The sequence below is a fragment of the Globicephala melas genome, chromosome 16 (genome assembly GCF_963455315.2).
Source record: "Globicephala melas chromosome 16, mGloMel1.2, whole genome shotgun sequence".
Classification (NCBI taxonomy): Eukaryota; Metazoa; Chordata; class Mammalia; order Artiodactyla; family Delphinidae; genus Globicephala; species Globicephala melas.
Window position 1 is genome coordinate 32,854,064 of NC_083329.1, and position 17,889 is coordinate 32,871,952.

The 17,889-nt window shown below is 34.1% G+C and overlaps 1 protein-coding gene across 8 annotated transcripts in view; it reads left to right on the forward strand.

The window, feature by feature from the left end:
• The window catches only part of LOC115857803 (protein FRA10AC1), a 62,026-nt gene that overhangs the window by 31,194 nt on the left and 12,943 nt on the right, over positions 1-17,889 (forward strand). For all 8 annotated transcript variants that reach the window (XR_009559320.2, XR_009559321.2, XR_009559322.2 and 5 more), the window contains 4 exons: positions 1,730-1,843; positions 2,947-2,989; positions 4,796-4,914; positions 15,806-15,884. Coding sequence is in view for 5 of the 8 variants with exons in the window: in XM_060286288.2 (XP_060142271.1) it covers positions 1,730-1,843; positions 2,947-2,989; positions 4,796-4,914; positions 15,806-15,884 (355 nt within the window). In the remaining 3 variants the exon portion in view is untranslated. The remainder of the gene's footprint in view (positions 1-1,729; positions 1,844-2,946; positions 2,990-4,795; positions 4,915-15,805; positions 15,885-17,889) is intronic.

Here is a 17,889-nt window from a genome sequence, read left to right on the forward strand (position 1 = left end):
ACGTGTTGGTATTACTGTATTCCAGTCAAATCCACATTTTGCAGATAGAAATTAAATATTACTTTGAACCTAATAATTTTTAGACAGGCTAGTTCTTAGGGAGTCACTGAGTTTGAGCCCAAATATTTAGTCTTACAGAAAAAGAACAAGCATTTGGTAGACAATCAGTAAATGCTTTTTCTATGCATTGTAATCTATTCATAAAATTTTTCTGAAAATTTAATATTTCTGTACTGTCTCATGCTATAAAATTAGCTTTGTATTATTGGTGATTGCATTTAAGTGTTAATCTTTATACTGTCTCACGCTATAAAATTAGCTCTTTATTGGTGATTGCATTTTAAGTGTTAATGCTTCTGAAAACTACATAGGAACATTAAGGAAATAATTTTAAACTAAAAACTTTTTAAAATCTTTGAAAATAAAAGTTTCATTTTTAAATGATTAAACATTTATGCTGTCAGTATGGCTCATATACATCTTCCATAAATTAAGATCAGCCCTAAAGGTACTATAGAGGAGAAGGAAAAAGAATAATTTTAAAGCTATTTTAAACTTTTCTTAGCATTACATTTTAGTTTGTGCTTTTACCTAAGACAATGAGAACTGTTGAAATGTCTATCACAATTTTAAAATTTTATACTTCTATTGAATGGAATTTTCAAGTGACAGTAAGTAATGCAGCCTTTAAAAAAAATTGATGGACATTCTCTAAATTCATGTAATTGAAAAAAGTTTTAATTGAGAAGGGGAAAGAAAGCTATTTGCTCTGACTGAATCTTGGTGCTTTTTTAAACAATAGAGCCATTGCTAAACACATACAGATTTAATGAAGTATTTATTTGGAATGAGTGAAACAATGCCAATTTAGAAAAGTTATCAGCCTTTGAACTGGTAATTTTCAAAATTCATTTTGACAGTTTCTTTTTTATGAAAAAAAGGCAGTTCCTGTTGTGCAAATTATTGAGATATAAATGCTTTTTTTTTAGTTTGTGCAAATAAGTTTGATCTTGTCTTTTTCTGTTGAAGTTAATAATTGTTGAGTAGTTTATTTTTTTTTTCTCTCTTGGATCATCAATATCAGTCCTTTTTTGCATAGGTTTTAATATACAATGGATATGATAATAAGGCATTGATTTTAGTGTCAAGTGATTCTAAAACTTAGAGCATCAGGTTTGATTACTCATTCTACTTAATCTCGAAATGCTAGTTAAAGTGTGTTTTAAATGTCATTTTATGCTGGTACTTAAATGCCATATTAAAATTTTCAATTTTTATCAATTTTAATATTATTAAATATTGAAAAAGATTGTCCCAGTTATAAGTGCATGTACTTTGGAAAATATACTTATTCTTTTAGGGTATTAGTGAGTACACTTTTCTAGTACTTCCATCTTCCAAAGTGTAAGATTCCCTTACACAGAGTCACTAAAACTTTGTATCTTAATATAAACGGTCAACTTGATAGATAGTCAACTATCTATCAGGTAAAGAATTCTGGAACTGTTTTTTTTTTAAACAGTTCATTCAGCAATTTGATTTGATTGTTGAACATACCACAATTATTGTGGTCAGTTTTTTAATGATTATTTTATAAAGCTAGGAATTTATATATGTATGTCATGTATGTTATGTATGTATGTTGAGTAAATTTCAGAGGTAATACCAGATTGTATAGATAAATGTTGTCACCAACCATCATAGCTAATATTCCTTCCTTTATTTGCAGGCCAGTTTTGCTGTGGAAATAAATGTTGTGATAAAAAAGAAGGCTTAAAGAGTTGGGAAGTTAATTTTGGTTATATTGAGCATGGTGAAAAGAGAAATGCGCTTGTTAAATTAAGTAAGTTGACTTTAGGTGGGGTATGATTGATTTCTTCAAAGTTTATCTAGTAATTTAGATTTTAAAATATATAGGCTAATTTAAGATCCAATTAAAAATTTTTAATGTATCTTCTTGGGAACTCTTTTTTTCTCAGAGCTTCTGAAAGTTGCAAGAGTGACATTAGGGGAAATAGTTCTAATGCCAAAGGTAAACCAGTAATTCGTGAAGTGAAGACCTTTTTCCATTAATTTGAGAATGTCACCAGTGCAGAGTGAGATGCAAAGTATCAGAAAAGGCAATATAAAATCTCGCATTAGCTGATAGCCATATTGTTATGGTGTAGACTTTATTGACTGTCAATAAAGAAAAAATTTTAGAAGGGCAGATTTTTCTTGATATTAGTCTTAAAAGCTTAGGATTATAACCCAGAATACAGAAGTTTCTCTTAATATACATGTTTTAGGATCTGTTGCTTATTCTTTTTTTTCTCCTAAGCTAGTCTTTTATGTGTCAGCTTCTTCTCTGCCTCATGTTAACAACCTTCTCTGGTTCCTAAATACGTGTGCCCTTAGAGTGTCTGCCCACTCTGGGTAGAAATCAAGGATTTCCCCATATGCTACTTGGTACACACCAATGAAGGTTGGTATCTGAGTTCTTCCTGGAAGTGCTTATGAGGAAGAGTCAACTAGTGTGAACTGAGATTAAAGCAAAAAAGAGACCACAATAGAGGAACTTTTTTGAAAGTTCTTTTACATTTGAAAACTTAGAGTACTTCAGAGGAAATGACTATACCCACACTGTTGTTATTAGATGTCTTTGATGTGAGATACAATTCTGCCTGTGAAACAGTTTGCTTTTAGAATAACTTGACAGCACCATTTTCTAAAGCAATGGCAGAATATTTTCAATTTCTCAAGCATTCTGATTCAATTTTTATTATATATATACATTTTTTGAGGTGGGAGAGAATCAGATTGTTTTCTTCAGATTATTTGTTTACCCTCTTACAGTAAAGGAATGTAAAGAAAAATGACAATTTATGATATTAAAAGTAAAGTAGCAGTGCAGTTATTAAAATTTAGCAATTCTGTGCTGTTACTCTTTTTTTTTTTTTTTTTTAGGATTATGCCAAGAATGTTCCTTTAAATTAAATTTTCATCACAGGTAATATGATCTTTTAAAATGTGGTTGTTAATTTTAGTACTCTTGGACGTAGTCACCTGAACTGGATGTCTAAAGTAGACTTGAGTGGTTGATGGTTTAATTAGTTGCTTGTATATAAAATCCGCCATTACCATATGACCACATAAACCAGGGAACTGGAAGTTCATCATGCCTAACTCTAGTCAAGCGGTTTTAAATGTGAAGGCCTGTGCAGGGTGGTAGATAGATGCTAGAATTTTTGGTTTGGAATCAGTGTTCAGATACTGTAATATTCTTAGAAACTATATTGTAAAGCAGGTCTTCATAAAGTGATTCCTATGTCTCATTTAAGCATTGTTTTAATTAGAGTTTGTCATTCTTACAAAGGATTATACCTCTATACTCATTTTAGATGTTAAAGTCAGGCTCCTATTGAATGAGCTAGACTGTGTCTGCCATACTGAATGGGGGAGGAGTATCATTGTTCTGCATTGTGCAGTATATATAGATAGTAGGCTTTCCTATATATTCCTCTCAGCTAATCCACTTGCTAGTCTTCTTGGGCAAGCTATGCAACCTCTGTAAGACTCAATTTTATTATCTCTAAAAATGAGTATACTAAGATTATTGTGGGGATTAAATGAAAATGCATATAAAATGCTTGACACAGTGTCTGGCGTATGTTAAGTCAAGCATAATGAAGTCCCTGGCGTTGCAGGTGTTCAGGCAAAATCTGTGTAACCTGGCATGATTGTAGTGGTCAAGTTTCATGTCCTGAGTAACACTTGAAAGTCTTAACAGTAAGATTCTGCAACTTTATAAAATGCATATATTAGAATATTAATTTAAAATCAGCTGTGTTCTAAATGAGCCTTATCTAGTATTTTAGCTATTAAAAATAAATAAAAAATTTTAAATTCTTAAAATTAGCAAAGTTTTTAGATTAATTGATTTCCCCTCTCTATCAATGATACTGGAAGATAACAAAGTTTTATTTGACCTTGAGTTTCAAGCTTCATTTCAAGATTGAAATTATTCTTACAAGAGGCAAGAAGTTATTACTGTCTTAAACAGTATTGTAGTATTTGGTGTATCTTAATTTGAAAGGTCTGATAAGCAAGTTTCTTGAAAGTAATCCACTCTGTTGTCTCTTCATCCTCTTTCCCAGTCCCAGTTTCAGCATTATCACCTTTTCCTATTTAGTGTTTCTTTTCTTAACCAATTAAAATCAGTTGTTTGCCAGCTATGGCACTGACAACCTTGTAAACTTGGCCTAGAAGAGATAAAGCTACAGCAGTAAAAGGATAAGTGGTCTAAAGTAGATATATGAGTTAACAGTAAGCTTTTCCATCCTCGTTCTATTATACCTTTGCTGTATTCCTTTATTCTTAAGAGAAGAATTTTCTATTTACTGGTGGTTGAGAACTGTTAGAGTGGTTTTTTCTTGTATGTGTTTTTTCAAAGTGTAGGTAGATATGAATTATGTGGAGGAAAATGAGATTTGATTTTGTAATTTTTTTAGAATGACTAAATGATAGAATATAGAAAAGAAATGAGTAAAAACCGTGATTTACATTTACTAAGGTTTATACACAGAACTTATAAAAATAATCCTTTGTGTCAGAGTGTTCAGGCTTCATAATCTTACAGAATTGTTTTAATTAATATACTAACCTAAAATATTTACAGACTCATTTAAGGGTTCCTTATTATGTAAACTACATTTTAAAAATGAGTACTTTAACTGATTTGACTTTTTTACCCATTGATTTTTATTTTTTGTAAAATTCAGTTGAAAAAGTTAACTTTATATTGTTCAACATAAAGGAGAAAAGAAGTCAAGTCAAAAAAAAGAAAGGATAAAGCCAGAAAAGATTGTGAAGAATCATCACATAAAAAATCCAGATTATCTTCTGTAGAAGAGTCCTCTAAGAAAAAGGATAAAGGTAAAAGGGAATTAAAATATTTACTCATATTTCTGAACATGAAGTATAATCTGCCATATGTCACAAATGTTGAATTTAATTAGTAAATGCATTTAGAATTCTGTTTTATAGTAGTTGAAAGGAAACTGGTTGGAGAATTTAGATATGAATTTACAGTAACTTACAGGAGTTCCAATAACAAGGTTGGTTTTGATTCATTTTTGGCAGATGGTGTAATATTGCAACAGCATTCTAATTTCTGGATTTGTTACATACAGACTTGTTACCTTGAGCAAGCCACTGAATTTCTTGAGTTTCACTTTCCTCGTGTACATAGTGGTGATATGAATACCTGCTCTCTATACTGCTGGTGCTTATTGTGGAGAATCAAATAAGGATGTGAAAGGCACTTTGAACACTGTAAATCAGTATATAACCTATAAGTCAGTTTAACATTGTAACACTGTGATTTCAATTATCATGGTCTGTGTGATTTTTCTCACTAGCTTATGAGCTTCTTGAAATGATAGAGGTTGATATGTATGTGTCCTCAGAACCTAACATGGTGCTGTGCACATACAATTAGTAAATAACTGTTAAATTCAAATCCAAGTCAACTGCTACTTCTTCCTCAGCAGTCCTTAAGCTAAGCCTTAGTTTTCTCATGTGTAAAATGGTCATGATAATCTTACCTAGTAAGTCATAGGATTTTTCAGAAGTTGAAATGAGATAATGCATGTAAGCAGTTTGCATAGTACTTGGTACATAGTTAGCTATTACGAAGGTTACTGCTAGTTGCTTTTTTAGTCCATAATAAAGTAGAGTCAAATTGACTATAACTTAGAGTGAATTGGACTTAAATTAGGTAGGTAATGGTAGATTGAATTAGATTCCAGCCTATGTTAACATAATACTTGAACAGGAGAGGGCTGCCTTGCTCCAGCTATGAAGATCATTAGATATGTTATGTTCTTACATACACTTTTTTCTTCTAACATGTCATGATACATTCAAGTATATGTATTGCCAAGTTTTTGACTTGGTAAAATCGATAGATGTTGAGAGGAAAAATACTGATATTCTATTGTTTATTGAGAAACGGTATTTGAAACAGAATACCTTTTTTGTCTCTAAATCATGTTTCAAATTTCAAAATAAATTTTAATTAAGTGTGAGAATCTCATTTGAGTTTTTAAAAATTTTTATTTATCCTCATGTGCCAGTAAAATATTTAGTGTATTATATCTGAGGATTTTGTAGCATTTACTATTATATAATATATTTATATCATAGTATGATACTATGTTAATCATTGCATATTCCAAATTAAAGAAGAACTAATCCCTGCCTTATAAAAGTTTATTCAGTACCTCCAAAACAGATAATTAGGTAGCTGGATACTCAGGACTAGGGATGGGGTTGCACCCCTCAAATTATAATATATATATGCATGTGATCTTCCTTATAGATGTTTTTCCTTTAGTGTTCTATATTTCGGTAGGTGATACCTCTGTCAACCTAAAAACTAATATCGGAAATCGGGAAATTATCCTTGATGCCTTCTTTTTTTCTCGTTACTTATGTAAATACTATCAGTTTTACCCCCAGGGTATGTATTTCTCATGTTCTCTCTAGTCTAGTTCAAACTACCATGTTTTCTCATCTAGGCTACTACTATATTATCCGTACTGATTCTAACACTGTCTTGTCATCCCACCTCCCTCTCCTTAATCCATTCTCCATCTAGTAGTGATTTCCTATGTTCTTAGGATATAACCAATATCTGGACAAAGCCCAAAGGCTCTATATGATCCAGCATACAAGGCTTGTTTATCACTACTCTTCACCTTACATTCACACTCCACCCACATAGCCTTTCAGTTTCTAGAAAATGCCAAACTTCTTTCTCTTTAAGGATTGTATAGGTGCTGCTTCCTCTCTAAAACCTCCAGTCCCATCCTAACTCATCCTTCAGATTTAAGCTTAAATGTCACTTCCTCAGGGATCCTTTCCTGACCATGAATCTAAATTAGGACTCCCATTTATAATGCTTTCACAACCTTGGAACTTTTCCTTCATTACACATATGACAGTTACATAAAACACAAGGAGAACAGGGATTCTGTCTGCTGTGTTCATTGCTTTATCCCTAGCACCCCACTAGCACAGGTAAGGCATAAATAATAAAGAATAAGAAAATGAAAGACTTGAAGATTGTTTCAGGGCAACTTCAGAGATAGAAAACCAAAGCAGAGTGGAATTGAGACATCTGTGTCTTATATACTCTTTATTCAGAGCACCTTTCATAGCAGAGAGCACAGGATATAGTTCTTTTTTTCAGCTTCTTTGGTATAAAGCAGAAAATGACAACATCTTAGCAAACTTTTAGGAAAACCATGTAGACCTCTTTAATATCTTCTCATCTGGGATCGATCATCTGGAATTAGGTTGATCTTGATATGATACTTTCTTGCCAGGCCACCTTAATTTGGCCCAGACTTGAATAGTAATTAGTAAATGCTTAATATCGCAGCTGCATTTGGACTGTTGGCATTCCTCAGAACAATTACTTTCTTGATCTTTTTCCTATCTTTTCAGCCTCTCTGCAGCCTCTTGACTATAATTCCTCCTCCATCTTACCCTTGTTGGAATTGCTCAAGGCTCTTACAGAGCTTCTCTTTATTCTCTCTGTTCTCCCTGTGTGATCTCATGAACCCCGATAGCCTTAGGTTACCATCATACAAAATGTTAAATAAGTGGATGGATGGATGGATAATTGGATGGCTAGATAGCTGAATGGATAGAGAGGAAATGTAAGAAAGATCAAAGCTTGACTTTGAGGACCAGTCTGCTTTAGCAGGTGTGAACAGAACAGGGTATTTAGGTAAATTGTCTTGGCAGGAAGTTCAAGATCTTACCCCTCCCACCTCCACCCTGCCCCCAAGCTCAGTTCCTTGGGTAGGCATTTTCTGACACCCTTCACCCCACTCCTCCAGGCAAGATTAGGTCCCTCTTAGCACATTCTGATAGCATCCTGCACTCTCCTTTAGAAATACATATCACTCTTGGAATAATTTTTCTGTGAAGGAAGGGACTGTGTGACTTGTTTAATTCTCTATCCCCAGTTCCTAAGCACAGTGCTTGCCCCACATAGTAGGCATTCAGTAAATGTTAGGTGAGTGAGTCAGTGAAATCAACCAATTTCTCAATGTTGAAAGGAACATCAGAGATCAGCCCTGGAATCATGATCAAAAAGATTTTCTGTGGTTTCACCTTTCAAAATATGGTCCTTTGCATTGTCATCACTTGGGAGCTTGTTAGAAATGCATAATTTCAGACCCTCCAGACCTCCTAAATCAGAGTTGCACTTTAAGTTCCCAGAATGATTCATATGTACAATAAAGGTTAAGATGCACTGCTCTTTATCATGTATTTGTTCTGCTTTAGCTTCAACACCTCCAGGGAAAAGGTACCCATTATCCAAAATACTCCTTTACATTTCAGACAGCTGTAATTGCTAGCAGGTTTCTCTTAACATTTCGCCCAAACGTACAACTTCTTCCTTCTGGTTCCAGTTGTGTCCTTTTTTTAACCTATAGACACTTGGAAGCAGGTATCATTGTTCCTTACATGACAGAGAAGATGACAGAGAAGAATACATTTCTTTTGCCATTGGAAGTTTAGCTATGTTTTTATTTGCTCTCTGATGACTAGGAAATAAGTAGGAGTGAAGAAACAACATAAAGCAGTTGTTGCAGTCCAGGCCTTGGCTTCCTTTGGAATCTTGACCCTGTAGTACTCACACCCTCTTGTCTGGCCTTAAGGGGCCATTCATGCTACAACTTGGGCTAATTATGAGACCTGTCCAGTGAGGTTGGAGGAATTGTTACTCTCCATCTGCTTTCTGTTCTTTTTTGAGTTAGCAGCCTTCAGAAATATTTCCCCTGAGGTCTTACTGCAGGAGATTGTATAATGATGATTTTTTTAGATTACTTTAATAGATCTTCAGTACTTTTTCTGTTTCCCTCACTGGGTAAACCATTGTAGAATTGAAAATGTTTGTTTTATGACATAATTTTTTGTGTGATTTTCAATTACAGAAAATTCTCACCTGTATATGATCTTCAAAAAAGATTAAGAAAGGTTAAAAGATTTTTAAAATTTTTTTTTCTTAAAAGATTAAGAATAGGCATTTATTTGTAAACTGCTTTCAGATGTTGAACATCTGTAGATAAAATATTGTTTGTATTGCAGCTAATCTATGAGGGTTTTTTTGGGTTTTTTTGGGTTTTTTTGTCCTAGCAACATGAGATTTTTTTTTTTGTAGGTGTTCATTATTTTTTATGTTTTGTGCTAGGTATTCCAGGCTGTACAAGAGCATAAAACACCCCTCCCTAAAAGAATCTAACATTTTAATTAGGGAGATAAGTCTAAGGAACAGGAAAGATTAGAAGACAGTGAAGTGCTTTCCCGCAAGTCTATACACTAGACTATTGGGAAGAATTCCAGTTATAGCTATAGCTGTTACACCACTGCAAGATGATTCTTGACAAAACAGTGCTGGGTTTTTTGTTTTTGTTTTTCATCACATTCACTCTCAGTGAAATCAGAAAATTCTATCAACAGTATCAAGTTTTTATTTAATAAAAGTATACAGATTTAAGTTATTTACAGTTTAGGTTTCCCACAAACTGTAACTTGTTCTGATGTAAATTTTTGTTGTTGTTTTTGTACTGTGTGAGAAAAATCATAGAAAAAAGAGCAAAAGTGTATTTCTTCCCCATATTAGAACATTTAAAAGTTTCTTATGTCAAGTATAGAAGAGCATAAATTTTTTTTTTTTCAGTAAATACAGTGGATAAACATTTTAACTTCACATCATGAAGTGTGAAGGAAGAGAACAAGAGGGATGAAGTTGGGATAGAAAAAGAATTGGGGAGGTGGATTAAAATTTAAGAAATGTTGCTTATATTGCACAAGACTAAGTGATCTCGTCATTTGGTGATTTTGATCGATCAAATTAAATATATGGTTTGTACATAGAAAGCAAATGTTAGCAACGGTTGTTACTGGTCAGTTTTTAATAAGTCCTGTAGTTTTCATCAGATTGGATTTCATTGAATATTTGCTACAAATTTTATTGTTTTTTTCCCTGCAACATTCCAAAAAGTATTCACAATGACTTACAAAAATATATACTATAAGATTTTTTTAAAGGTGAAATCAAAATAATGGAAAAATAAGATAGAATAGGAAAGTAAAGCTAGAGGTAAAATTAATACAGACAAATATTTACCAAAAAGTGTTGCATAATTGCAAAAGTAGATCATAGATTTGTCACTGTCCTTCCTAACAACCAAACCAAAGAAAGGAAACCACCAGTAGAATGATTAATTGTACCCATACAATATTAAAGAGAACTCGCAGGGTGTTCAGTTTTTCCAGGCAGTTTTGAGAGCAGAATCTACTGTGGATTCATAAAAGGGGGTATCCATTTGTGATATAACAAACAGTAACCTTGTATCTCAACAGTAATATGATGTAGAATTTCTTAAAGAACTTGCAATAAATAGGGTCTAACAAAGTGTAGTTCAGTAACATACTTAATTTATGTTATAATATCTGGACTTATTTATAGAAATTTAGAGATTTGAGACTTCTAGCCTTACTTGTAAATTTATAAACTTAAGAGTTAATTTTTTTCTGATTTTAAAGTAATATATATTTATGTGGCAAACTCAGGAAAATATTTAGTAATTGCTCTAAATCACCATTCAATTTAAACTTTTATTAGCATTTTAGTATATAATTCTTAAGGAGAATTTTTAAGTGTTCAGTAATCAGAAATTTTAGAGAAATAGAATTTTAAAGATATTTACTCTTTAAAAATTTAATGAAGAGGGAGATATCAGTGGAGGTATTCCTCTACTTTAGGAATACAACGTATTCTTTATGAATTACTTTACTCATACCATTTTGTTTTCAACATATTTGAAGTGTCCTTAAAGCACTGACACTTCCTTTCTCCCCATGTGAATCCTAATCTATCAGTAGCTCCTTCTTCTACATTAGGTTAAGTTTCCTGACAGTTTATAGAACATAGCCAGGCATGAGACGATAGACTTAAGCTATCTGAGGATGGGGTAGTAAGTATATATAGTTTTAGAAAGCATACACAGGTTAAAATGGGAAATTTTATAGTTTTTGCCAATTTCCAACTATATGTTGCAGTGAGAAGTGTGAAGGCCTATTTAATGTTAAAAAAAACCATTGCCCTTCTCCAATTCCAATTTTTATTAAAAAATCTTTTGGGGAAAGGGCTTGACTGACTTGTTTATATTAATTCTTTCATTTGCTCTTCCTTCCTTCTCCCTCCCACTGTTCTTCCCCCAGCCCTCTCAAACCTCCCTCATTTCCCAGAAATAATCTTAAGTCTCTTCACCCTCTTCAGCTAGGTCAAACTTCTGGTGGTAGGGAGAGGACAATACTGTAGCCAACCTGAAGAATCTCTAGCTTAGATTGGTTCTTGAAATAGAACCATTTCAAGCAGGGGACATGTACCTTGTTATAGTTTGCCAAACCCAGATATCTTCTCAGGTGGTCAGTGACCTGTCTTAGGTGGTCTTGACAATTTTACAACTCAAATTCTGCTGTTTCTATTATATATTTCATTTCCATTTGGATAATATTCAGTTACCCTTTTACCCTCATTTAACATATGGATTATTTACACCAGATCCATAAAGAAAAACCCAATTTCTGTGGGGAAAAAGAATTTTAACTTGCTTTTGTTGATTGTCAGCCATAATCGCAAGTGGTTTAGTTGTATACCTCATTTAATCGTAGTAATGGGCATATAATATCCCATTTTGCAGATAAGAGAACCAAGACCAGAGAATTTACATAAATTGCCTAAGGTCAAATAGTTGGTTAATGGCAGAGCTATGATTAAACACAGGTGTATAACTCCAGAGTCTGCTCTTTTACTTATATCATCAATAACTGTTCATCAGTGAATCAAAAGTTAGTCTACTCTTTTTTTTTTTGCGATATGCGGGTCTCTCACTGTTGTGGCCTCTCCCGTTGTGGAGCACAGGCTCCGGACGCGCAGGCTCAGCGGCCATGGCTCACGGGCCCAGCCGCTCCGCGGCACGTGGGATCCTCCCGGTACGGGGCACGAACCCGTGTCCCCTGCATCAGCAGGCGGACTCTCAACCACTGCGCCACCAGGGAAGCCCCTAGTCTACTCTATATACCTCAGTTTGGGCAGATATTTTACACAAATCCACATTAAATGATTTGATCTGTGTCTCAGTTCTATCTGTAAAATGGGTATAAAGAGACTTGACTTCATTGGATTATTATCAGAGTCAAGTGAAATAATAAACATGTAAAGCATGTGTCTTATATGAAGTAATCTTTGATAATCTGTAGCTATTATTGTTATATCAGAGAAAAGGAAAATACTGGACATTAGATTTTGTGTTTGTTCTTCACAATGGGTCAGATCAAAAGTTAAGTCTGTAAAAGTCTGACCTGTCCATTGTTTTCATAATTGGCGACTTGCCGCTTCTTCAGTAGGCCAAGTTATTTAGGTATGTAATATCCAGAAAAACCAAGATGATGGACCTACTTGCATTATTCAAAGCATATAGGGAAAATTATATGCAGTTTGCATTACATTCTAAAAGGAACATTGAAAACTTAAAGCAGGTCAAGAATAGAAGAACCAAAGTGTTGTCAGAACTTGAAATGTTGTTATAGGAGGAAGGTTGAAGGAACCGTAGATGTTTAGCTTAGGAAAAAGTGAAGAGGGAAGGGGTAAGGAGGTAGACATGGAAACTGTAGATATTTTCAAGACTGCTACTATGTAGGAGACTTATTTTTGGTGGCTGGTTGGCATAACTAGAGTCTATGGATAAAAATAGCCCAAGGACAGATTTTTGCCTTAATTTAAGGAAAAATTTGTCAGAACTATCTGAAGAAAGGAATGGGCTGCTTCAGGAAGTAGTGAGGTGTTTAGATTGGACAGCCAGTTGTTATTGGAAGTATTACAGTAAGATGTTCATTTATTGGATAAGGGCTGGACCTCCAAGCTCCCCTTCCAGTACAGAGTCAGTGACTTAAATTCTGATCCCCGCTTGTCAATAATTACTGTGTAGATTTGACACTGATACAAATGCAAGCATCATTTTGTGTTGCCCATTTTTCTAAATGCAGTACCCTTTCCACCTCTGGCAGATTGTAGCAGTTATCAAAAAAATGATTTGTAGTTACTGTCAACCTCATGGAATTAGGTATTATAGATTCGTAGTTAAATATTAATAGATTCATAGGGTTGTAAGGGACATTAAAGGTCATATAATCCAGTCTTGTAGATTTGATTCTCTAAGGATGTTTGATCACTTTTTCAGCATGTCCTCTTTCAAAGAGAGTTATTTTATAATGTTATTCTAAACTAATTGTACTTTTTAGTAAAACTGGATCGTCTGTTATCAGAAAACTGGTGTAGGAAAGCTGGCATGTGGGCAGTACTCTTGAGAGGGAACAAGAAAACAGGTGGTTGTAAGGCCTTTTGAAATTAGCTGCCCACTTTCAAAGGCCTTGTAGGTTTGTTCTCTGACATCATTGACAGGATAACACCATGGTGATAACTTTACTAGGCCTAATTAGTTTTTCTGTGCTTTCTTTATCTCAGTTAGTGAATTTTCATAAAAATAAGAGCAGAAGACTTTTTTGTTTTGTTTTTGTTTTTTGGCTGCATTGGGTCTTTGGTCTTCGTTGCTGCGCACGGGCTTTCTCTAGTTGTGGCAAGCAGGAGTCTACTCTTTGTTGTGTGCTTCTCATTGCGATGAGCTTCTCTTGTTGCAGAGCATGGGCTCTAGGTGCACAGGCTTCAGTAGTTGCAGCATGCGGGCTCAGTAGTTGTGGCACACGGGCTTACTCTGCGGCATTTGGGATCTTCCCGGACCAGGGCTTGAACCCGTGTCCCCAGCATTGCAGGTGGATTCTTTTTTTTTTTTTTTTGCGGTATGCGGGCCTCTCACTGTTGTGGCCTCTCCCGTTGCGGAGCAGAGGCTCCGGACGTGCAGGCTCAGCGGCCATGGCTCACGGGCCCAGCCGCTCCGCGGCATGTGGGATCTTCCCGGACCAGGGCTCGAACCCGTGTCCCCTGCATTGGCAGGCAGATTCTTAACCACTGTGCCACAAGGGAAGCCCTGCAGATGGATTCTTAACCACTGTGCCATCAGGGAAGTCCCAAACAGAGTACTTTTGTCTTTTCGCATATTCAGTTTGGGACACTGGCAGTTCCAGTGCTGGCTGTCGTTGAGTGGGAATCTTATTCCCAGAGCTTTATAATTTTATCATCTTTGTGTGTAGATCATTAGAAGCACAACCCTCATTCCCTTTTTTATTTTTTTGCTGTTTTTGTTAGAATTTGTGCTAGAATAGATTCAGTTAGGACCAAAGTTCAGACATAACATGTTGATTCAAGGATCAAAGTCCAACAGGAAAAGAGGCTAGAACCATCATGGCAAATCAGTACTGTTTTATTTTTGTGTTGTGTTTAACTAAGGTGCATTCTGTATTGACAGGCCAAATTTGTGTCACTTCTTTTCCAGACTAATGGTCATTATTGGAGAGGAATTATTTGCTAACATAATTACTTTGTGGCATATAATTTTATTGTCTCATAATACATGTTTCAGTATTTGATAATTTTTAGTTGACTAATATAGGGTGATTCATTTGAAACATGTCTATTTTATGTTTTAAAAATAAAATTTATTGTTTTTACTGATGTTTAAAGGTAATACATGATTATTGTTTAAAATACAAAAAAATTTGGAAATGCTTAAAGAGTAAAACTATCCCAGGCCCACAGGTAATATAATCACTGTTAAGTTTGGTTGGTCCTTACAAACTTGTGTGTGTGTGTGTGTGTGTGTGTGTGTGTGTGTGTGTGTGTGTATTTATATACACACACACGCATATATAAATAATAATATATATCTATATGTAGATATGTTTTAATACAAATTGTATTATACTATGCCTGCTTTCTGTAACTTTTAAAAATTTTGATATAGCATACACATTTTTCTATGGTAATTCAGGTGTGCTATGGGGTTTTTTTAAATAGCTGTATAGTATTTTTTAACCAAGCCTTAATCCCTAATTGGTGGGGATTTAACTTGTTTTCTTTTGCTGTTGTTATACAATGGACATCTTTGTATATATATCTGAGTGCTCGTTTATTCTAAGTAAATAATTAAATTCCTAAAAGCATTGCTGGTCAAAGGGTATCTGTATTTTAAAGTGATCTATATTGCCAGATTTTCCTCAAGAAAATGGTATTTACTCCTAACAATGTATGAGAACATCTGTTTCTTCATTGAAATGGACTTCTTCTAGTTAATGTAATCAGCATTAATTTTTTTTTAAGTCTGACAAATTTTTTTTCATAATTTAACTAGCTAGTCCTATATACTAGTTCAGTTCTTAAGGTCTTGATCCTAATGTAAATACTCTACAAAAATCTTACCCTGCATGTCTCTTGTATGATCAATAAAAATAAGAAACTAAATTAAAGACAACTGTATTACAAGAGATAATTCCTTTATAATATAGAGTTAATATTGGAATTGTTACTTTAACTCAGTATAATTTATAGAAGTTTCCCATGAGACTTTAAATCCTTGGTCTATTTGCTGAGGCTCTTTGGTATATATCAGCTTATTTTTCAAAAGAATTTATTGGTCTGGAAAAGTGCATTAAATTTTCAGAGAGCCATAAAAGTTGAAGCTAAACCACAGGTAAATCTGGAATTTATTTAATTGCATTGGTGGGTAGTTCAAAATGTGTTTTAAATGTAATGTGCACATTTAAAAAATCTCTTTTAAATGAACAGGAAGCTCTGATGAGGAAGGAAGTACTTCAGAATCTGAACTTTGGAAGGGCCCACTACCAGAGACAGACGAAAAATCACAGTAAGTCCTGATAATAGTATTAATAGACAATGATAATGCATACCTTCTACATCAGTCTAGGAAGCTCTGACCACAGCCATTTTTGATAACAGTTAATGAAAAACTTAGCATCATGAATGTCTTTTTAAAGCCAAGGAACACCTAGCCTGCTAAGGTCAGTGTATTCCCAGCCATTGTTTATGGCCATAAACAGCCAACTTGTCCAGCTCCCTCTTGGTGAGTAAATCTTTCCTCAGCTCACATTGACAGATGACCCCCTAGTCTTTGCTTTTATTGTTTCAGAGAGATACTGTTTACTAGTTTCCAGAGCAGCCTATCCATGATATTCTTATTATCATAAACCTATACAGGGGAGCCCCTTGAAGATATATACAGGTGTAAACGTTTTCTTGCCAACAGCCACCTTACACCCCAGAGATACACAAGTCAACACATGCATTGTTCTCTGCTATTGGTTGGAAGAGCTATCTGCATATAGGCTGGAATATTATCAGTTCTTCTCATATACTGGGATGTTCACCACTTGAGCTTTATCTGTTGAAAGGGGATAAAATAATACCTACTACATAGAGTTTATTGTGAAGATTTAATAGAATAAAGAATGTAAAGCACCTGGTCTGGCACAATACCTACCAATATAGTAAGTGCTCAATAAATTTTAGTCCCATTTTGTTACTCTAGGCATATTGGTTCATAATAAGAGACCTGTTGAATCAATCATAATTTGCTAATTTAAGCTGATTATAAAACATATTGCTAATTATATAATATGTTCTCAGTGTAATAGAATTCAGGTGTGTTGGAAAGAGTTTTTTTTTTTAAAAAAAGATTAGTTTTTTTCTATGACCTTAACCTTTATTTTTGTCAGCCCAGTAAAGAATTCCCAAATGAGTCGTCATTATAGATCAGATTATAAAAAAGGTATCACTATCCTAGTAAAACTATCAACTGAACTTTGACCATATAACTTTCCCTTGAAGAGCTGAAAATGACAGAACAGGTCTTGGAGTCAACTCACCTTTTTGGCAGTAAAGATACATGAATAAAGCCTAAGAGGGGTTTCATAATCCAAAGCTCTTTGTGACCTTATAAAAACTTGACATCAGGTACTGACATCTAAGTTCACACAGAAATTCAGCTAATTTCATATATTTAAGTTCTTACTACAATTTAAAAAATTCTACTGCATTTTGCTGTCATGCTTGGGAAAAGGGACAGTAGCCAGGAGAATACCAAATTGTAGGTAATTTTAAATCAACTTTATCTGATTCTGGAATTAATTTTTTAAAAATTTGAACATGGTTGTGGTGGCTCTATGCATTCACAATTATTTAAAGCCAAATGATGGAGTCCCATTGTGAATCTCTGATCTAAAAGAACATTTTCTGAAGAGACTGGTGCACAGAATTTGTCCAGCTTGATTCTCTGTTCCCAGAAGGGAGAAAAGCAATTGTACATACATTTAATCTTTAGAACAGCTCTATGAGGAAATGTGATGTTCTTTATTTTACAGATAAGGAAACTGAGCCCAGAGAAGTTAAATAACTTGCTTGCTCAGCAAATAACTGACAGAGCTAGGACTTAAAAAACACTGTCTGACTTGAAAACCTGTGCTATTACTACTGTGGCTCCTAGCACTAATGTTTATTTAGTACTTTACAATTTTCATAATATTTTAACACATTATAGTGTAATATCTCCTTTCAGAGTTCTGTTCTTTGTTTTAGACATAATCTTCACTGCTACAGATACGTATTTACTCTTCTCAGAGTAATAAAATCTGCAGCCTAAGCAGATTGTCCCTATTCCTAGGAGTAAGACTTGTATTTTTCCTTAAAATAGTTTTTTTCATTCATTTTTTGATCAGGCTATAATTTGAAATGAGAATGAACAGAGTAAGTTATAAAGTTAACCAAAAAGTAAAGAGAAGCAATGACATTTCACAAAGTACTTCAAAGTAAAATCTTAGGTAATAAGTACATTTAGGGAGACGTGCCAACATATA